A 21,579-nucleotide genomic window follows, 5' to 3' on the forward strand; every position below is an offset into this window, starting at 1 on the left:
GACTTCCTGGGACTATATGCAACATAAGCGATAGACAAGATGGACTTGCAACGTTCATAACTTTACAAATAATCACTCCATATTTGGCAGCCACCGTCATTCCATGTCACTGTCCTATTTGGCAAAGACACTTGGGGGGGGACAGAAGTCATTGAGTCCCTTCTCCCAGAGCATGTTTCCACAACAGGACATCTTTGACTACAGATAACAGTTAACCTCTAAGTGCCACGGCTAACATCGGACTCTGTTCTAAATGACGTGTCTGTCTTACCCTTACCAGCATCACTAGTGCATCCCCGCTTCACAAAAACACAACTAGAAACCCTCAGGAGCCCAGCGCTATCGACCTACAGTCCCCACCCACCCCACCCCACTCCTTTCCCACTTGACTCCTATACACTATAAAATAGTCAAAGACGGAGTTATTTTCCCCAAAAGTTAGAGTGAAATGCAAAATGTAATGTTTTAAGGAAGGACATCAGACACATCTGCTTGGTGCATTGTATGAAGTTATCCTTTTACCCTGGGTACCACATTCTTCCTTCTGCGTAAGGAGGTGAATGGAGAAGAACAACGGAAAGCCATACAATCCACATATCTTGAACACAAAGCTTGGAGAGTGAGGCATACTGAATCAGGTTAGGCCAAGTCACATTTACAAGTGGTGCTGACATTGCATCTACAACAGGGGGTCACAAAAATCCCACAGCTCCCAGAGCCCAACCGCAAAAAAAAAAAAAGTTTCTACACAAGTTTATTAAATGCTTCCTAGACACATTAAAAACAATTTTAGAGACATGATTTTTTTATAAAGCATAGTGGCCAGCCATGGTACCCTGCTCATTACCCTCTCTCTGTCCAGGAAGTTCTCCTCACTTGCCAGCACTGGCTTTCTCTCTCTTCTTGGCAGGCCAGGAGCCTTGAGGATGCAGGGTTTCCCGAGTCCCTGTCCAAGGCAGGGCAGTTCACACATTCTCTCACTAAGTTCAGGCATCAGGTAAGTTCCATTAGGTTCGTATGAGGGGTGCTCTCTCATCTGCCGTCCCCTGAGACAGAAAGAAAGTGCAGAGGTTAAATGTTTACTTCCATTCTGATGTGAAAAGATGAGGCAAGGTGGGGGTGGGGAAGGAGCAAGAAGACACTGACGAAAAGGCAGCTCACTCTGCTCCCCTCTCTCCTCTTAGCTGTCTTTGCACTCTTAAGACTCTAACCTGACTGTTTTAGAGGATAGCTCTTCCTCTCCAGCCCCCACTGCCAGATCTGCAAGTCCCCCCACCCCCTCACCCCCGTGGATGGTTGGGACTAGAACCCTTAGCATCCTGGACTGAAACAGCCTCCTTCCTGGTTTGTAACCTGCCAGGGAGCTGTGTCTCCGAAGCTACGGATGCTCACTAACACTTGCAAAAGACATGAAGAGGGTTAATCATGGGTTGCTAGTTAACAGTCCTAGGTGGTATGATTATACCTAGGAAAATTCCGCTGATGACACAGGCTGTCAGATCCATAGATGGCAACGGTAAGACAGTTTGCCTTATCACTATCTGGCTAGCAGGACTAGCTTGATTGTAATCCCAGTCAACTGAGGATGCTCACACATGAAGATCACAAGTTCAAAGCCTGGCTGGACCACAGAGCAAGTTCAAGGTCAGCCTGAGCAGCTCAGAGAAACCTCATCTCAAAACTGCATTTGTATTTCAGGACTAGCCATATGTCTCGGTGGTAGAGTGCTTGCCTGGCATGTGTCGGGTCCTTGCCTCAACCTTACATCCATAGAAAAAGAAGGGCTTCTACCAAAAAACATCACAAGAGGTTTCCAGATTCCTGGTCACCTGAGAGGCCAATTTGAGCCAGTTTATCCCATGTGTCCTGGACATGAATGGTTTTCGTGTGGCCACCTCTTACCACTGCTATAGGGTCTCAACCATAGCATCTTTAGACATAGCAGGGATTTTATTTTATTTTTTTAAGACAGAGTTTCTTGGTAGACCAGGCTAGCCTCAAACTCAGAGATTTGCCTACCTCTGCCTCCTGAGCACTGGGATTACAGGCATGCACCACTGTGCCCAGCTACATCAGAGGTTCTTAACAAGCAGGTCTCTGGCCCCTTTGCTCTACAATATTGGAATTATTTTATCATATGTAATAACTAAGCTTACTGAATAGCACCGAGCCTCTGTGCTCGCTACATCATCCAATCAGCTCCAGAAACTCACAGGGAAGACACGGCCATCATTCTTACAGATGACGAAACCGAGGACATTTCAAGGGTCATCTAAATGTTTAGTGGCGGAACTGGGATTCAAACCCAGGCAGCCCAGCACCGAAGCTTAGGGGTTTAAAGGTTTTATATTCTTGACTCACATTTTTGTTTTCAAAGATGTGAAGTTACTTCCAGTGGGATATATCCAAACCCACGAAGAAAGCCTTGGATACCAAACGGCACCATTCTATCACCCTGCATTTCTCAACACACACCGGCCCTTCCTACCACTTGGTCCAACCACAACAATCAGTGTTCCCCGCTCCTGTAGACTCCCAAAATCTACCAAAAGGAGCCAGATGATAGCCCTTCAATAAAGACCATTGAGGAATTCCTCAGGAAAGACTTATCAACAAGAGAGTAATTTCCTTAGCCAGCACTTACCTCATCCATAGACCCCTGTCCTCGGCATGCAAGCCATGTGAAAATCAAGCCAAAGAGTACACCCAGTGCCATGACAATATAGGGTACGTTGGTGACAATCAAAGTTGTGTTAACCACAGACTTCAATTGACTTGCAGTCTCTTTGTCAATGACAGCACTCTGGAGGAGGGAGAAACAGTATTATCTTGAGGACTAGATACTGTGTGTGTGTGTGTGTGTATGTGTATTTCAAACAATACAATTTGATTATGTCTTGTCAGCAAACAAGACATACTGAAAACTCACTTAGAATAATAAATAGAGCTTTGACTCAATATAGTTTCTCTTGAAGATAGTTACAACTCAACACAGATTGAAAAAGAAAGATATCAGGAAATGTTGAGAGAATATATGTTACAGTTTAGATGCTGAGATATTCCCACAGGTTCATGTTTTAAATGTCGATTACCATCTTGTAGGGCTGTTTATGTTCGCTTGTTCGTTTGGGTTTTATTCTGAGTTAGGGTCTCACTCTAGCGCTGGCTAGCCTGGAACTCACAATGCGCACTAGACTTGGCCTCACACTTGTGGTGCTGCCTCTGGCCTGCTCGGTTCCAGGTGTGTGCTGCCATGTTTACCGCTTTGGAAGACTGTGAAGCCTTTAGGAGAGGGAGACCTGGCTGGAGAAGTAGCGTCCGCTGTGACGTGAGGAGTCCAGCCACATGCCCCTGCCACCAACACCACACCTATCAACATGGCCTCTTGGCCATGATGGACTGAAATCCTTCTGAAATCGTGAGCCATAATAACCTTTCCTCCAAGTTGTTTCTGTCACACTGACACAAAAATAAGTGATGTATATCAGATGGTTACTTCAAAATTCAATTCAGCAATACTTCATTCTAGGAAGTGTCTCTGGCTACCTCAGGCCTGAGGAGGAGCTTTTGCTGCTCTCCCTAGAACCTCACTTGTCCTGGAAACCAGCACAACAGTTTGCCCGTTTAAGCTCTACGATGGTGAGTTCCTTGAAAGCAAGACATCTCAACTACCTCCACACTACGGGGAGCATCCAGTACACAGTAGGTGCTTAACTAATACTGGCTGAGTAAATGAATGGATGCAACACTATATAAATGGTATCCAGTAGTATCATCTCTCTCCAGATATTGACAGTCACCAGGCTCAAATGAGTTGTGGAGCTATCAAGAATTGGAGGAAGAATTCGTAACCAAGGAAACACTCTAGACTAGCATTTTAACTATGAGAACAGAGGTTTCATGATTCGGCGTAACAGGTGAGGCATCAAAAGAGTCCATAAGAATGCACAATAAGCCTGTGTAGTTTGCATTGACTGGGGGTATGGGGGGTGTCAAGTTCTGTGGAAGATTCTGTCCCAGGTTCTGTCCCAGACCTGTCAGAGTTGGGGCTTCTTCCTGACAGCAGTCGCCAATGTCACTTCCAGGTCTAGTATTTTTCTTTCCTTCCCTTTTCCTTTCTTCTTTCTTTCCTTCCTTCCTTCTTTCCTTCTTAATGCAGGATTTCACTGGGCAGCCCTGGTTGGCCTTAAACTCACAGAGATCTACCTGCCTTTGCCTCTCTAGTACTAAGATTAGGGGCACATGTCACTATTCCTAACCTTGATTCATAATTTTAAACACATTTGTTTGCTGTTACTGTTTGGTGGAAATGGCAGTGGTGGTGGCGGTAGTTGGGAGGTGCGTGCGTGAGTGCGTGCGTGCGTCAGACATAAGATGACAATTTCCAGGGCTGATTCTCCTCATCCACCCTGTGGGTTCTGGAGACCACACTTAAGTTCTTCGGCTCTTGGGAGCTAGCATCCTTACCTGCTGAGACACCTCACTTGCCCCTGACGTCACTTTTTACAGACAATGTCAAGGTGCCAGGGCATCAATGGCAACCAAGGCTTCTCGGGACAACATAGCAGCGCTTTCCTGTCATCTTTGCAGCTCATTCCCCATATAAGCAGCACCCCAGAAGAGAGTTTTATTTCACTGGTGTTCTTGAGAAGGAAGGACGCCTACCCAACAACTCCCAGACTCAGGCCCCTTCCACAAGTATTAAAGGGGGGTTTTCTGAGGGAATCCTGGTTTTTTGTTTTTGTACAATTTTTAAAATTTATCTATATACTTTTCATTAGTTTAAATCTGGGAAGGGTACACCATCACACAGATTCTGTGCCCAATGGCCTTCGCAGGAAAGTTGCTAAGGAATTTGGCACGAACCATGCCACTGTTTCATGGGCCTGAGTTACTTTTCCACAGATCACTCTGGTTTTGTTTGGTTTGCCTCCAGGAGTCACTGTGTTGTTTTTTGCTTTATACACATAAGCACATTTCTTTTTGTTTGTTTGCTTTGTTTTTTCAAGACAGGGTTCCTCTGTGTAGCCTTGGCTGTCCTGAACTCACTTTGTCGACTAGGATGGCCTAGAACTGCAGAGATCCACTAGCCTCTGCCACCGAGTGCTGGGATTAAAGGCGTGTGCCACCACCACCCAACAAGCACATCTCTTGCTTAGGTAAAATTCCATCTCCAGGCAGTGAGAGCAGCGCCCCCTTCTGGACTCTGTGGGCAGTGGCAGTCTCTGTCTGTCTCTGTCTGTCTGTGTCTCTCTGTGTCTGTGTCTGCCTGCCTGCCTGCCTGCCTCTCTCTCTCTCTCTCTCTCTCTCTCTCTCTCTCTCTCTCTCTCTCTCTCTCTCTCTCTCTCTCTCTCTCTCCCTCCCATTCTCTCATGCACACGCACAGAAAAGCCACCTTTTCCTCTTGCATAATGTAAGTGGCATATCACTACAGCAGCAGACCTCATAAGGGAAGTTGGACAGTTAACGTCCACTGTGGCTCCCTCTCCTCTCCTAGGACTTACCTCATTGAGATACATCACTGGGAAAACCATAGTCCTGATGTCTCCCGTCTCACTACAAAGACAAAGGATGGCATTACTTAATGGAGACCCTCATGAAAACATTCCTCACCTGGAGAGACAAGTGCACACAAAGAGTACATACAGCACACGGAATTCACCCAGTTCCCAGGAATTCACCCTAGACTTCTTAGTTATCTTCGCAGACTCATATAAATCCGAACTCAAGACTGCGGCACCGTCAGCCAGCAACGCAAGGCCGCACCTCGGTGTGGTATTTTATCAAAGCATAAGATACAAAACGCAGACTCATCAAAGGGGCACTGTTCAGAGCAAATGACACAAGCTGCCACTCCAGAAGCTTCTAGGCCACCACACTGTCTCTGCAATAAAAGCCCACTTGACCACTCTGTGCTCAGTGGTTTTGGGGGCTTTATTCAGTTCTTACAGCAGCCACATGCCATGGCTCCCATTATGTCCAGGGAGGAAAGAAACTAGGCATCACTGTGAGTGATGCCCAGGATCACTGCGAGTGAACAGCGGAACCAGGAATGTAAGTCCATTTTGAATCTCAAGTTCCAGATTTTTTTTTTTTTTTTTTTTGAGACTGGGTTTTGTAGACCAGGCTAGCCTTAAACTCAGAGACCCACCTGCCTCTGCCTCCTGGGTGCTGGGATTAAAGACACCACGCCCAGCGAAAGTTCCAGATCTTAACTACTATAATATATATCTCAAAAATACATAGACAGGCACCGGAGGACATCTCCGCAAACCAGGTTTGCTTCTTAGAAGGGAACCCATAGCATGAGGTTAAATCTGGAGAGTTCAATGGAGAAATACACCAAGGTTTATAGACAGATAGGGAGACAGTCAGACAGATAGGTGATAGACGGACACATAGATAGGCAGATGACACATATGGTTTTGTGTCCTGTCTTTTCATCAAATACTATTTGATAGGTATTTCATCAGATCTAAGAAAAAATCCCACTGACAAGTTAGGAGAGAAGACTATACTAGGAGAAGCGTTGCTTTTCTTTCACTTTTTTGGGTTGGGGATTCTTACTAAGGAGTTGCTTATGGTTGAAATGTGAAAGAGAAAGGCTAGACTCAAGAACCTACTGCAACTGTCCAAATGAGAACTCCCTCCAGAAACAGGGAGTATGAAGAAAAGTCATTGCTAGATGACTGGATAAAAGCTATTCTGTTTGTTTTGTTCTTTTAGTTTGTTTGTTTGTTTTGTTTTTGTTTTTTGAGACAGGGTTTCTCTGTGTAGCCTTGGCTGTCCTGGACTAACTTTGTAGACCAGGCTAGCCTCGAACTCACAGAGATCTACCTGCCTCTGCCTCTGCCTCCGGAGTGCTGCGATTAAAGGTGCACGCCACCACACCTGGCTATAAAAGCCGTTCTGGATCCACATGGCCTCACCAACTGCGTTGAGTCCCAGCAAGTCACTTAATTGCTGTGTCTTGATTCCTCGTGTATGAAAAGGACAATGTAAAGCCGTAAGCTGGGAAGGTAGGGGGTGGATGGAGAGGTGGCTCAGAAGGTAAGAGCACTGGCTGCTCTTCCAGAGGTCCTGAGTTCAATTCCCAGCTACCACATGGTGGTTCACAATCATCTATAATGAGAGCTGGTGCCCTCTTCTGGTGTGCCGGCACACACATGCAGGCAGAACACTGTATGCATAATAAATAAATAAAACTTTTTTTTTTAAAGCTGAGTCATGAGCAGCAACTTATAAAGGCTGAGGTCGAGATACCATGAAAATTGAGACTATGCCCCATCGGGCCAGAAGTCGGGCAGTTAGGCTCTACTTCCCTTGATACCTGCCTGCCCAAGTCATGGGGCAAACCCAGCCTCTGCCTCTCTAGGACGAGATGACACTTACACAAAGTCATCCACTTTCTTAACGTAAGTGTTGATTTGGAATCTCTTGGCCCCTCTTAAAATAACTCCAGTCAACTGCAAACAAAGAGAGAGAGAAAATTAGGATGTATCAGGGCATGTTTTCAACAGTGTAACCCACAAGGACCCACTGCAGGTAGAGTGAACCAGGGGAAATTGGTCCCCACAGCAGAACCAAAAGTACTGATTGTGCTGGGCAGACTGGGGCTTTTGTGAGGAAGTGAATCCCCAGGATCCTGATAAAATGCAGACTCTGATTGGTAGATCAGGGTAGAACACACACAGAAACAAGGCATCTGTTAAGTTGCCAGAACACTGCTGCTTGGTAGAGCAAAGCCTGGAGCACTCACTCTAGCAGAAGCCACGAATTCCTGTTGGGTGTGGACATCTAGTAAGTCGTGCAGAGCTAAGGGGAGGACAGTGGTCCCTGGTGGAGAATGACTTCCAAGTCCGCTCCCCGACCCTGAAGGCTGGAGGCAGCAGCCACAGGTGTGCCCGGAGGGTACAGGACTTGGCCCTACACTATTTGCCTGACAGTGTGAACTAACTGATGGCTTAGGGAAGGGACATGGTCACACCTGAGGGCCGGGCTGCAGCTTAGTTGCTAGAGTATTTCCCTGGCATCCACAAAAGTATGCTGCAGCAGCCAGAGCTGGCCTTGAATTTGTGAGCCTCCTGGGGAGATGGGATCACAGGTCTGTGCTCCCAAATTCAGCAAGACCTTTGACCCGTTCACTTAGCTTCTACAGTAAGAGACTCTAGCATTGAAGGGAACCCCTATCACCTTAACATTCTTTTTTGTGAACTTAAAAGCAAAGTATATAATATGTATGTGTACATACACACACACAATATATATATATATATATTATATGTATCTATACTATCTACATTAAAAACTTACCCAAGGTTTGCCTGTAGAAGGTTTACCAAAAGTAAATATCTACATTTAAATCTGCATATGCCAAGCAGAGAATACACACACTAGATCTGTAATTCTGAAGGTGCAATGCATTTGTGATCCTTTCTAACAGCAGACTGACCAGGTTATGTGGGTCCAGCCTCAGTTGTTTTTGGTGACTGAATCTGTCACCAAATGTTGCTTTCACTAGGGTTTTGTTATGCTGGATTGAACCTAGGGCCTCAGCTAGCTAAGCAGTCGACCACTGGGCTACATCCCCAGCCCTGTGTTTTTTCTTTGCTTCCTTTTTCTTTTTCTTTAACCTTAACTCGGGTTTGCTGGTTTCTACAGATTTGACCCACAGAGTTCAGACATCCCATTATAGGCTCTGGACCACAATGCGCGCCCTGATTTACTTCCGCCCACTTGAATATTTGCAGACACAGTATGTTTTCGCTTTGGACTAACCCATTGAACCTTCTCCTGCACAGTGAGACATGCTCTCCTTCCAAGAAGTGTATACTCACGGGGTTAATGTCCACAAATGTCTCGTGCTCTTCCTTGTTTGGATGCATGCCTTTTATGGCAGAAACGAACTTCTCATCCGCTTGGTAGAAGTGCGGAAAGGACAAGAAAATGGGTGCACCTGCGTGGGAAGTGACGTAGATGTGAATGCTGCCGGCCTTTAAACCTAAGATGAATATACAGTTCCTGACCACAACACTGGCTCATAAAGGAATAAGAAAAGCCAGCTTGGCAGGCTCACAACCTCTCTCTATATGCTAGTCTAATATCTCCACTGCCTTCTCTGCCGCCTGATATAGCCCACATTATTTTACTGCACATCTTAATGCCAAAGTCCTGGCTACGTTTATACTTAAACAGCTACTGAACCTAGAAGTATACACCTTTTATCTATTTATCTATGCCAAATAATATTCTAGGACACTCTATGAAAATAAAACCCTTATCCTTATTTTGCATTTGAGGAAGCTGAGGTTCCCAAACATCAACAGATTTTCCCAGGGACCTGCAGCAATCAGACTGCAGAGGAAGCGTTCTACCCAAACGAGCAGGTCTCACCTCAGAGTGCTAGTGAAATGATAGTTCTCTCTCATGGAGTAAAGGTTTTGCTGGGGTTTTTTTTGGGGGGGGGTGCTCTGATAATTGTTTGAGATGGGGGTCTCATTCTGTAGCTCAGGCTGGCCAGGAAAAGAACTCACCCCATAGACCAGGCTAGCCCAGAACTCAGAGTTCCTGCTTCAGCTTCCCAAGTGTTAGGGTTACAGAATTATACGCTCCTGCCTGGCTTTTTATGTTGAAGAAAGAAAAACAAACTGTTTCACCGTAATGGACCTTTGTTCTCCCGGATAGCATAATGCAAGAAAAGTTTAAAGAGTTTCGATTGTTGTTCATGGTGGTACATGCCTGTCAGCCCAGCAGCTGGCAGGGGGATTAGCAGTTCAAGGCCAAGCCCCACCACATAGTGAGTTTCAAGGCCAAATTGGGTAAAATGAAAACCTGTCTCAAAAAGTTTTTAAAAGGTTGTGTGGTTGTTATAGAAGCAAGGACACTCCCCATGTTTTGTTTTGTTTTGTTTTGATTTTTTGTTGTTGTTGTTATTGTTTTGTTTAGCTTCTGTGTTTCCTTACTTTGAAGACACACTGAAGAGCTCCGGTCAGCTAAGCCCAAACTGGAGCACTAGAAATGTATTCATAAGCAATACTGATGCCATTTAGATATTTGTACACTACCCAGGTTTAATCTATTAAGGAAAACTATCCAGCTATGACAAACTGCTTTGACAAAACCTCTTTTGTCAAAAGCAAAAAGAAAACAGTGTGCTGAGAGGTTTGAGTGTTGTGAAACAGTCTGTCTTTGGCATCAACCCTTCAAGGAGAAGAAGAAGAAACACAGCTGAAAAAACTTACTCATGTCTATATCTTGATGTGGGTGTGATGCCAAGTGCTTTGCTTCAGAACCTTTCACTGATTAGAAGCTCCCCTGCACTATGGTCACCAGACACCCACACACCATCTCACGGGAACCACACACAGAGCTCGGTAGTATAGACAGTATAAGACTATAGCATCCTCATGTGTAGACTTTAATACTGCTCCAGGGAGTCTGATGTAAGGTATGTGGGCTGCTGTGAAAAGGACAGGGAGGGACAGGGAGGGACAGGGAGGGAAGGGTGCACTGCTGTCCTCTGGCTCATCCCAAAGAAGATTTTTAATGCCAATTAGACAACAGAACCACGTTAGTGCAACACTTTATTTTTGAGAAAAGAGCACAGCAATTCAAGAGAGAGGGTTGCCATACGGTTCTCTAAAGGAACTTTAAAGAGGGTCAGGTGAGGTAATTCTAGCATCGGGGGAGGCTGAGGGAGGAGGACCACTGTGAGTTTAAGGATATCCTGGGCTACATATGCAGTATGGAGCCAGTCTCAAATGATACAGTGAGAACTTGTCTCAAAATAACAACAACCACCTCCACACACTTTAAAGAGGAATTCTATTCTATGTAGGGATCTAGCACAAATAATAGAAATACTAGGGCCAGCCTGGTCTACATAGTGAGTTATAAGGTAGCCAGAGCTACATAGTGAGCGCCTATTTCAAAGGAAACACCAAAGAAGTGCCAGCAAAGAAGTACTTAGAGAAGTTTCATAAAAACACACCCCTTGTCTTTGCTCCGTTCTCATGGTGATACGAGGATGCTAAGCTATGCACATCAGCCGAGGATCCAGGAGGCTGAGGCAAAGGGATGGAGAGTTTGAAGCCAGCCTGGGCTACACAACAAGACTATGTTTCAATGCAAACCAAACCAAGAGCAAAAACCACAAGTGGAAGAGGGTACTGCCTACCTGTCAGGCAAGGTCACTGTGAGCAATTCTGCTGTGACAGCTGACTATAACCCTCAAGATGAGAAAGGCACCTTTTGCCAGCTGCAGCGTTGATGATTTGCTGTCATTCATGGAAAGGAACGGAGCTGAGGCATCAGGAAACACTGAGAGGGAGCCAAGATGCTCAGAGGGAGACGCTCAAGCCTGAAGGCTCGAGGCTCTCTCTCAAGAGCCCACGTAAAGGTGGGAAGAAAGAACTGACACCATTGAGTGTCCTCTTGGTGCCACGTGTGCACCGTGGCATGCATGCGCACCCACCACACCAATAATAACAAACTCTAATTTTAAAAAAAAAGAAGAAAAGAAACACTGGGAAACTCATGATAAGAGTTTAAAAGCCGGGCGGTGGTGGCGCACGCCTTTAATCCCAGCACTCAGAAGGCAGAGGCAGGCGGATCGCTGTGAGTTCCAGGCCAACCTGGTCTACAAAGTGAGTCCAGGACAGCCAAGGCTACACAGAAAAATCCTGTCTCAAAAAACAAAACAACAACAAAAAGAGTTTAAAACTAAATCTTTTGGGAATCTTAGCCAAAAGGGTGTGCTACCAAAACTAGTCATTTTTAAATTTTTTGGCTTACCTGTGTTACATCATTTGACACACAGGGTATATCTATGTAGCCCAGGCTGGCCTTGATCTCACTGTCTTCCTGCTTCTGCCAGCTGGGTGCTGGGATTGCAGGCATGTGCCAAAACATTATTCTTGTCAGAATAAAGGCTGGAATTGCACCGTGTATTAGGTTGGTGACAAATTCTTTGTTTCATACCCCAAATCTGTCTGCAATTCTTGACACCTGTACCCATAGCCTCCCCAGAAGTTCTTACCGTTCTGGCAGATGCTAACATTCAATACTCCTGAGCCCAGGCAGTTTCCTTCAGGTATACAGAAGCCCGCATTTTCGGAGGTATTGGCTAATATTTCTGCAGGCACCTTATACCGAAAAGCGGGCAGTCCTTCTACGGTCTCAAAGCCGCTGAACGTTATGTATAATGACCTGATAGGAGGGGAGAACACCAAGTCAGTGTAGGAATGTGACTTAGCCCGTAGGTTGCTTGCCCAGCACCCGTGATGGCCTGGGTTCAAATCCTAGCCCTGCATCAACAGGGTGCGGCAGCTCACATTGGTAATTGTAGCACTAGAGAGGTACAGGTGGGAGGAGGATGAGAAGTTCAAGGTCATCCTCAGCTGCATCAGGCCTCTGACAGGCTTGCAGCCAGCCTGAGACACCTGAGCCCTTGTCTCCAATAAAAGAAACAGAGAGAGAAAGAAAGAAGGGGGGGGGGGGGAGTGAAGGAAAGGGAAAGGAATGTGAGGTAGAATGGTTCAGTCACTTGCCCAGGGCCACACAGCAGCAAGCAGAGTGACAATCCAAACCACAGAGCCACCTTCTGGAGTCTGTGCGGTGAGCCATTACACACCGTCATCTCCAGCACCTGCACCAGCGTGTGTAAACTCCACGCATGGTGAGTGCGCATCTGCTCATAGTCCTCATGCCCTGTCTCGCAGCCCAAGAGCTTTGTTTGAGGTTGCTACCTGCAGAAGTCAGATGGGAAGATATAGAGGACTTCATCCTTGCTTAGCAATGGGTGAAAAGAATCTCCATCTGTCCCGTTAATCATGTTGCAGGTGTCTGTGGTCCACCAGTCCAGTGACCTATAGTTGATCAATACAAGAAAGAAGAGATATGATCCAGCTGGATTTGAGGCTCTCTTGACCGGCCAGTACCTTTCCAGGTATAAGTTGGGCTGGCTACTGCATTAGTTTATCCAACACAGTCACAAAAGTGCTTGGAAATACAGAAGAGGAAAAAAAAAAAGCAGGCTCGAAACCAAACCACTTTAGCAACTTCCTGTTTCCTTCTTCTAAAAGAGTGCACCCTGCACAGGTGTTTAGTGACTTAGGACCCCACAAGATGGTGCAGGGGATAAGGACACACACTGGCACTCTTTCCCCCAGCTCCCCCCCCCCCCCCCCCCCCGTTCCCACATCATATACAAACACAGCAATGACAATAATAGTGACAGCAATACTGACGTACTAAAAGTGGTAGCCCAAGTAGGCATTTGTTGTCTTTAAATGAAAACCCCAATCGTTCTATTTTACCAATAAAGACTCAGAAGCCGGATGCTGGGGTGAAAACCTGCTGGCTCAGAGAGGCAGAGAAATCACCCAGCTGACCTTCCTACTTAACTCATGTCCCAATGGAAAAAGGCCCAAAAGGCTCACTAGCTCAGCTGACAGCCCAGGAGGAAAAGGCCAAAAAACCCAAGGCCAAAGGCTTGCTAGCTCAAAGCTCAAAAAGTCCAAAAAGCCAAAGGCCAAGGAGCTGAGGAGCTAAAAGCTACAGAGCCCTTTCTACTTCTACAGCTGTCTTAAGTACCCCTCAACTCAAAGTCTTTTCTACTATTTAATCCCTGTCAGCTGGTTTCTTGCTCTGCCTCTTGACCTAGGGTTAACTTTATTAAATCCCATGTACAGAAAGCTCTTGGATTAAAGTGTGTGCCAGGGCACAACTGCACCAAACAAAAGACAGGTTTTCACAGTTCACAATCTCAGGGACCCCAATGGGATCAAAGACCCTGCAACAGGTATTATTAAAAGCCTTGCTCATAGCTAGGCCAGGGGCAGGTGGACTTTGGATAGGTATATACCATTCCTTAAACTACATGGAAGACTATTATCTACTCTCTGAATTAACTAACTACTCCCTTCCAAAAATAACAGACTTGCCCAGGACAAGAAATACTAATGTTGAGGTGCAGTCACAATGAAAGCAGAGTTGAGATAGCATGCTCCAATAGTGGCACAAATAGTGGACTAGACACTGATGGACCTGCTGGGACAGTGGCACAAGTAGTGGACTAGACACTGATGGACCTGCTGGGACAGTGGCACAAGTAATGGACTAGACACTGATGGACCTGCTCAGACAGTGAAACATGTAGTAGACAAGACACTCACACCGACACACACACACACACACACACACACACACACCAGACTAGTTTCCCAATTAAAACAATTGTGCAAAAAAAAAGTTTAAATTGAAACTTATAGTAAAAGACAGAAAACGAAGTCATCAAGGAAGTGAATTCACTTTAGAGGAAAGTAAAATAATAAGAACAGGCTAATTCCACAAAAATGTGCTTAGCATCACAGTGAAACAGTAACATCATTTGTAAAAACAAGGAAGGCTGGGGCTGGGGAGATGGCTCAGAGGTTACAAACACTTGCTGCTCTTACAGAGGATCTGGGTTATAGGGTCCCAACATCCACATGATGGCTCACAACCCTCTGTACTTCCAATTCCAAGGGGATCTAAAGCCCTGTGGCCTCATGGGCGTCAGAAACACTTGTAGCACACATGCACACATGCAAACAAGACAGTCATATGTATAAAACAAAGCAAATAAACCATTTTCTACATAAAAAATAATGGAGCCTGATAATGCACCTTAGTGTATATCCCTTGGCTGACATGCATGAGGCTCTGAGTTTAATCTCCAATACCATTAAAAACAAAACAAAACAAACAAACAAACAAACAAACAAACAAAAACCCCTTGGAGGTAGACAGTGGTAGTATTAAAAGGAGGAAAAAGATGAAACAAAATTAAGAAGATTAAACAATAGAAAACTTGGCCACAAAAATGTTTTGGAAAAAAACATCAACAGGGATATAAAACTCTAGACTGCATAGTTGAAGAGAAAACTCATGAATTAGAGACGGTTCTAGGGGAATTTACATAAATGCAAGCTCAGAAAGTGAGGAATTAATCAAGTCACAGCCACTAGACTGAGAGGCTCTGCTAAGTGTTTAGAAGAATTTGGGGGTAGGAGGTGGGGAAATGAGACTGAGGCAGACAAGCACATGGGGTAGCTTAGCAACCTGGACTCTACTTAGCCTGGCTACATGCATGCTTTTCGCCATGCAATGCACCAAGCAACCTGGCAACTGAGGGCCCTGCCCACTTCAGGCTGCACATAAACAATGGAAGTAAGTTGCTCCCTTAGAATCCATTAGTAACACCTTGTATCCATTCCAACGTATACTGGACCATGGGAAGTGGGCTGAGCTGGTCCTTTAAGTGAACGTTTAGGGAGAATCCCTTCTTTACTGTCTTATGCCTATGTACAGTTGGGCGTGCATATGATTACAATTAGCTATATTATGGGATGGGACATGATAGAACAAAAGATTTGTCGTAGACCAATCTGTCAATCGAGATTTAACAAAACACATAGACTGTATGATCCTTGGCAATCATACCTCTCCTGTTGGACACTAAAAAATAGAAAGTCTCAAATAATAAGCTGGGCTCGTGAGTGGCGTCATGTGGCCTGCTGGGTTTCTCAGCATCACTTCCTTCTTATCTGTATTACAGGTTTGCCTTAAATAAAGTAAGTCTCTGTGCTTGTTTGCAAATCTCTGTGTGTTTACCTCAAACCTTTGAATAAGATACCATGAACCCAGAATCACTTGGCCTAAGCCCCAGCCACCTGAGCAGGCCTCGGGCCAATGCCAGTGAAGTGAATAGAAAATTGCTGAAGTTTTCCCCAGATCTCACAAAGACTGGAAGCCTTAGGTTAGAAGTATGCTGCAGGGCCAAACAGAACCATGACATAAATCCAAATGCTAAAGGTCAGTGGAGAGCCACTCTGGTGGCTCACAGCCACAGTCCATGTCTGTGCACAGGGCAGAGTGAACAAGACCTCCAGGCCAGGCAGGGGCTCCAGGCCAGGCAGGAATACAAAGTGAGAGCTCGACTCATCCCAAAAGAAAATGAAGGCGCTGTGGAGATACCTCACCTCAGTGGTAAAGGCTTTAACACACACAAGGCTTGAGTTTAAAGACCAGTACTTCCAGAAAAAAGAAAAAAGAAAAAAAAAAAACAACATGGTAGCACATTTTTTTGTAATCCTAGTACTCAGGAGGCAGAGGGAAATGGATCTCTACAGTCTACATATGGATCTCTAAGCCAGCTAGGGCTACCCAGTGAGACTATGTATCAAAAATAAAATAAAATCAAGGAGGATGTTAAGAAACAGGACAGGTAAAAGTATTTGTAAGAAACAGGTAAAAGTATTTGGAAGAAAAAAGTAAGAAAAATGAAAAAAATTATAAAAATCCAAGTATAGAAAAGAATATAAAAATAAGCTCAAACATGTTAATATAAAAGACTAAGGCTAGAAAAATAAGTATTTGGATATAAAACAAAAATTAGGTAATAAAAAATTTTAAATTGAAATATAATACTGAATGTAAATGAATTTCATCTTTAGAAAAAAAAATAACATGAGCAGACCACACCCACAAAGTGAAAAGGGAGGTGGTCTCTGCCCTCCCACCGAGCACTGGTTTGAAAGCGTTTAAGCAGCGGCTGTCACACATTACTTCACAACTACCAAGGAAAACCAGCGAGGCGACTTCGTGGCTTCGAACTCACATCTGGCCATGGTAAGCATACAAATCACTAATACCTAATTCCCGAGGTATTTTTACCCTCATCTTGATTTGTAAAGTAACAATTTTTTAAAAAGAATATTTACACTTTTATACAGAAGACAAAAGCTAAGTTCTTTTTCGTTGCTGGGGTCAAATTCAGAGCTTTGCTTATGGTAGGTAGGTGTTCTACCAGCAAGCAACACACCCTAGTGTTAAACTGGGGGGGGGGGGGGGGGGGGCGGGGCGGGGAGCATATTCTGTTTAAATAAAAAACAGAAAAAAGTTACACTAGGAAATCTTGTCAGACTTACGTTTTTCCTCTCCACTCTACAATTTTTGAAAAGTTAAGGTAATTGTCCTCGCCGGTTAGAAAAACGTAATCTCCGTCATTAGTTCCGTTTTTCTGAAAATAAATAAGCATCACAATTTTAAAAAGATAAGGTATAAGCATTAAAATAAAAAAAAATACTTTTGAAATACTATGATACTCAAATCGAGCTGTGAGAGCCGCGCTCTTGTGAGACAGGGAATTCTAGGGAACATGTGTTTAAGGCTGTCCTTTCAGGATGAGGAAATGTTGGTGAAAGTCGCCTTTCAGGACCCATTCTCTCACAGAAGTAGCATTTAAAACTTGCTTGTAACTCTGTCTGAACAACCTCTATGTTTTGAAAAGCCTTAAGGCTTGCCCTCCGCCCGAGAGGAAGTGAACTGCTTTGGGCATCATGCATTGAGAGTGAGACACTGGACAACCTCGGGCCAGACGCGCTCACTGCCCCAGCCCTAACTCAACGCTGTTACTCCTGAGGTCGACTTGTATCTATTACCAACCATTGCCTTATTGTTCATAGACTTTGAGAACTAGTTAGAACTCCAGGCAATTCTGGTCTTCACCCTGAAGAAAGCCAGCCTCAGGATGCACCCTAGCTGGTGTGCCTTCTACCGCCGGCACCCCGCCCCCGCCATCCTGCCCCCCTTCCTCCCTCCCCCTCCCGTGCTCACCGCCCCCCCGCCCCCCCAGCTGAAGAAAGGGTCTAGGGCAAACATTTTACCCCGTAGAACAGGCCAAAGATAGGAGAGAGGTCGGGTTTGATAATGTGGATGAGGGACAAGATCTCATCTTTGTAGCCCCAGAGCAGTTCGTGTACGGTGTGAGTCACAAACAGTTTCTGCTGATAGGCTTTCAGCATGGCCTTAATCATCTCCCTGAGGAAGGGCAGCTGGGTGAGTTCCACGACGGCCTGCAGAGCAAAGGCAGGTTAGCCAGTGTCCACCACCCCGACTCGCTTTCCCCCCAAATAAACCAGTCCCACCCACCTGGCTCTCTTCCTCCCCCTCAGCAGAAGGGGCCGGGAACTGTGATGTGAATGTGTGAAACTAATCCAACCAGTGACCTCACTCTCTGTGTGAAGCAAGAAGAGTTCAGCTACTGCCCTTTCTCATATTTCTCTCTCTCTCTCTCTCTCTCTCTCTCTCTCTCTCTCTCTCTCTCTCTCTCTCTCTCTCTCTCTCTCTCTCGTGTGTGTGTGTGTGTGTGTGTGTGTGTGTGTAGACTTCATGGCCTTGCACACGATAGACAAACACTCTTACCACTGATCTGTACGCTAAGACCTCAGGCTCCCCTTTTGTAAATTTTGAGACAGGGTCTCACTAAGTTGCCCAGGCTAACCTTGAACTCACTATGGAGCCCAATCTGGGCTTTTTGACCCTCCAAGTTCTGCCTCAGAAAGTTGCTGGGATCCCAGGCCTGGACCACCAGGTCAGGCTCATAGTGCATCTTCCTGTACATGTGAATTTTCCCTTTAGTGGGCTGTGAATGGTGATCACCGCAGAGATCCTATGAATACGTAGGGACCTTTGGCCACAACGTGGCTCTACTGCCCCTGGAGCAGCCTGGCAGTTGAACCTTTAAAGCTCTCTTTAGCAGCAGGGCAAGGCAAGATTCAGGGTCTGTACTCTTTAAGGCCTGGGTCCTCCATCAGTGCCAAGTGACAACCACTTTAGGGTGGAAGGCTCAGAGGAGGTTGGTATAAGTAATAAAGTTTCCGGGGGGGGGGGGGGGCTAGAAATGTGGCTCACAGGGTAACAAAGCAGTTCCTCGCCCCGCCTCGCCCCACCGTGCAGGAAGCCCTGAGTGATCCCTAGCAGCCACATTAAAAAACAAAGGTTGTAGGCTAGCCTGGGCTACAAGAGATTCAATTTTAAAATGGCATATGTATAACATGGGTGTTATAAGGTGGGGTTGTCGTCATAATCTGAGACCAAGAAACATAGTAGGCTCTAATCAAAGGTCTAGTGCCTGTTGTCTGAAAGGGGAGGGAAGTGTCAATCATGTGTCTTAAAAAGTTTAAACTCAGAGCCTGGTCTACAAGAGTGTAGGACAGCCAAGGCCACACAGAGAAACCCTGTCTCAAAAAAACAAAAAAAAAAAACAAAACAAAACAAAAAAGTTTAAACTCAGGATAAAAAAAAATTCTACTAGGTTTCTAAGACAACCTAAGGGACAAATATGTTTTAAATTTCTAGGCACCAAAAAATCCTTGCTTATTAATTGCATAAAGGCTAATCCTGAACACAAAGGGAAAATCCCAGAGACCTAATCTTCAAATGACCTTTGCAATGACCTGGTTTCACAGACCTCAGAAAAAAGTCTTTATCAGTACACTTAGCAAACGTACACATACGTGAAAGGCTGGCCAGGCTCTACTGCAGGAGCATGCCTGTAACTCAAACACGAGGCAGATGAAGAAGAATCAAAGCTGCAAGCTGGAGGCCATGAGGGGTGCCTCCCCCCCGCACCCCCCACACAAGCAAACCAACCCCCCACACACACAAGCAAACCAAAGTCTTCGTGCTTGTCCATATTTAGTGTTTGTGTTTTGATGGTGCCGGGGTTAAATTCATGGACTCACGCTAAGCAAAATGAGCTCCCCTCTCTCCATAATATCTATATTTTATCATAAAACCATAGCTCCTAAGTTGCATAGAATCGTAGCAGGCTTGCCGTTTTCCTTCCATGAACCCATGATAAGGAATCTAAAAGGCGTACTTACCAACAGAGGAATATTGACTGTCCTAATCAAGTCAACATTAGGGTCTCCAACAGACTGGTTTCGTTCAAAAATATATGCCTTATTGCTGACAGCAGATATGGTTGTTCCATTTTCCCCAAACTGAATGTTCCCCTTGTTCCTGAGCTCCCTAAACAAACAGAGGAAAAAATTATTTGAAAACAGACCAGTTTAACAAACAAAGCCGTTCCCTCTGCTCAGTAGTAAAGTTCCAACTTTTTAATACAACATTTCTAGGAAAGTGATTATTTACATAGGCTACCCAGCCCTGAAACACTACAGATTAATGCCAGGATGTCAAAAGGGGATGAGACCTAGGAAGAGCTTCTCAAAAATCTATTGTCGCCACTTTTCCCCCTCCCATAATCAGGGAGATATAACAGCCAAGCAACGAGCTCTCTCCTCAGTTACAAATTGGTCCTGAAATGTTTTCAGTTCAGCTTACAGGTTCAGTTTGTATTCTGGTGCCTTTGATTCTAACTTTAATTCAGTTGTAAATTTTGTTTTAAAACTGAGGCCACAATTAGGTATGTTGGCACATGTCAGCAATCCGAGTACTCCAGAGGCGGAGGCAGGGGATCACTGACAAGTTTGAGGCCAGCCTGCTCTACCTAGTAGTAAGACTGTTTCGAGAGTTGAAGGAAAGAAAGAAAGAAGGAAAGAAAGAAAGAAAGAAGAAAGAAGGAAGGAAAGAAAGAAAGAAGGAAAGAAAGAAAGAAAATTGAGGTCCGAGGGACTGAGGATCTACTTGCTGTTGGGGGCAGAGGGAAGAGACAGAGAGACAGAAATGGAAAAATAGGTTGGGGTCAACATAGTAAGTTGGGCCTCACTCCTGGTTCTGTGCACAATTCAGTTTAGTTCAAGCCAATTCCCCAAAATGAGATATTAAGAAATTACTTAGAGCTGGGCGTGATGGTGCACACCTTTAATCCCAGTACTTGGGAGGCAGAGGCAGGTGGATTGCTGTGAGTTCCAGGGTGGCCTGGTCTACAAAGAGAGTTCCAGGACAGCCAGGGCTCTGTGACACAGAAGAAACCCTGTTTCAGAAAAACAAAAACAAAAAAGAAAAAAAGAAATCTCTTGAAAGAGCTTACTGTATTATATAGTAGGTAACAATCGTTCACATTGACATTTATTTCTAAGTAGCTAGTTGAGAAGGTTTTTCAATGTTCCCAACACAAAGAAATTATAAGTATCTGAGGTGATGAATATGCTATTTATTCGGAACTAATAATTAAACATTTGCATCCTATAAATTACTGCCAATTAAAAAACCACATCTTTGGGCTGGGCATGATGGCACAAGCCTTTGATACCAGCACTCAGGAGGCAGAGGTAAACGAATCCCTGTGAGTTCTTCGAGGCCAGCCTGATCTTCAAAGTGAGGCTAGGACAAAACCAAATCAAACCAAATCAAGCCAAAACACGTCTTTCAAAGTGCCTGGCCTGGGTGGATATGCTTGCTCATGCTAGTGATCCCAGGACTTGGGAGGCTGAGTGAGGTAGAAAATGGGCAGCTGGAGGCCAGCCTAGACTACACAGTGAGCTCCAGGCTACGGTATGAGACTTTGTCTAAAAACGGGGATGGGCAGGGCTTAGTATCTGGGCCTAGAGTGAATGTGAGAAAGAAGGCATGGACTGCAAGTTGTATCAGAGCACTCAGTAATTAAGATAAAACATTTTAATGAGTTTTTTTTTTTTCTAAATTTAGTGGGGCTTTTTGGGTTGTTTTGCTTGAGATAGGATTTTACTCTGTGGCCCACTCTGGCCTTTGACTGGGGACAGCCCTTCTGTGTCAGCTTCTCAGGTGCTAAGATTAGAGGCATGTACCATTACTCTATGTAGAAAGTCT

The 21,579-nt window shown here is 45.0% G+C and overlaps 1 protein-coding gene across 1 annotated transcript in view; it reads right to left on the reverse strand.

The window, feature by feature from the left end:
- Positions 1-435: 435 nt before the first annotated feature.
- Positions 436-21,579, reverse strand: part of Scarb2 (scavenger receptor class B member 2) — a 53,493-nt gene continuing 32,349 nt past the window's right edge. The window contains exons 3-12 of the mRNA XM_051170217.1: positions 19,710-19,857; positions 17,709-17,897; positions 16,971-17,062; positions 12,747-12,866; positions 12,038-12,207; positions 8,838-8,956; positions 7,393-7,466; positions 5,505-5,556; positions 2,645-2,803; positions 436-1,046 (exon numbers count right to left, since the gene is read on the reverse strand). Of these exons, the coding sequence (XP_051026174.1) occupies positions 1,008-1,046; positions 2,645-2,803; positions 5,505-5,556; positions 7,393-7,466; positions 8,838-8,956; positions 12,038-12,207; positions 12,747-12,866; positions 16,971-17,062; positions 17,709-17,897; positions 19,710-19,857 (1,162 nt within the window). The 3' untranslated portion in view covers positions 436-1,007. The remainder of the gene's footprint in view (positions 1,047-2,644; positions 2,804-5,504; positions 5,557-7,392; positions 7,467-8,837; positions 8,957-12,037; positions 12,208-12,746; positions 12,867-16,970; positions 17,063-17,708; positions 17,898-19,709; positions 19,858-21,579) is intronic.

This window comes from Acomys russatus, chromosome 28 (genome assembly GCF_903995435.1).
Source record: "Acomys russatus chromosome 28, mAcoRus1.1, whole genome shotgun sequence".
Classification (NCBI taxonomy): Eukaryota; Metazoa; Chordata; class Mammalia; order Rodentia; family Muridae; genus Acomys; species Acomys russatus.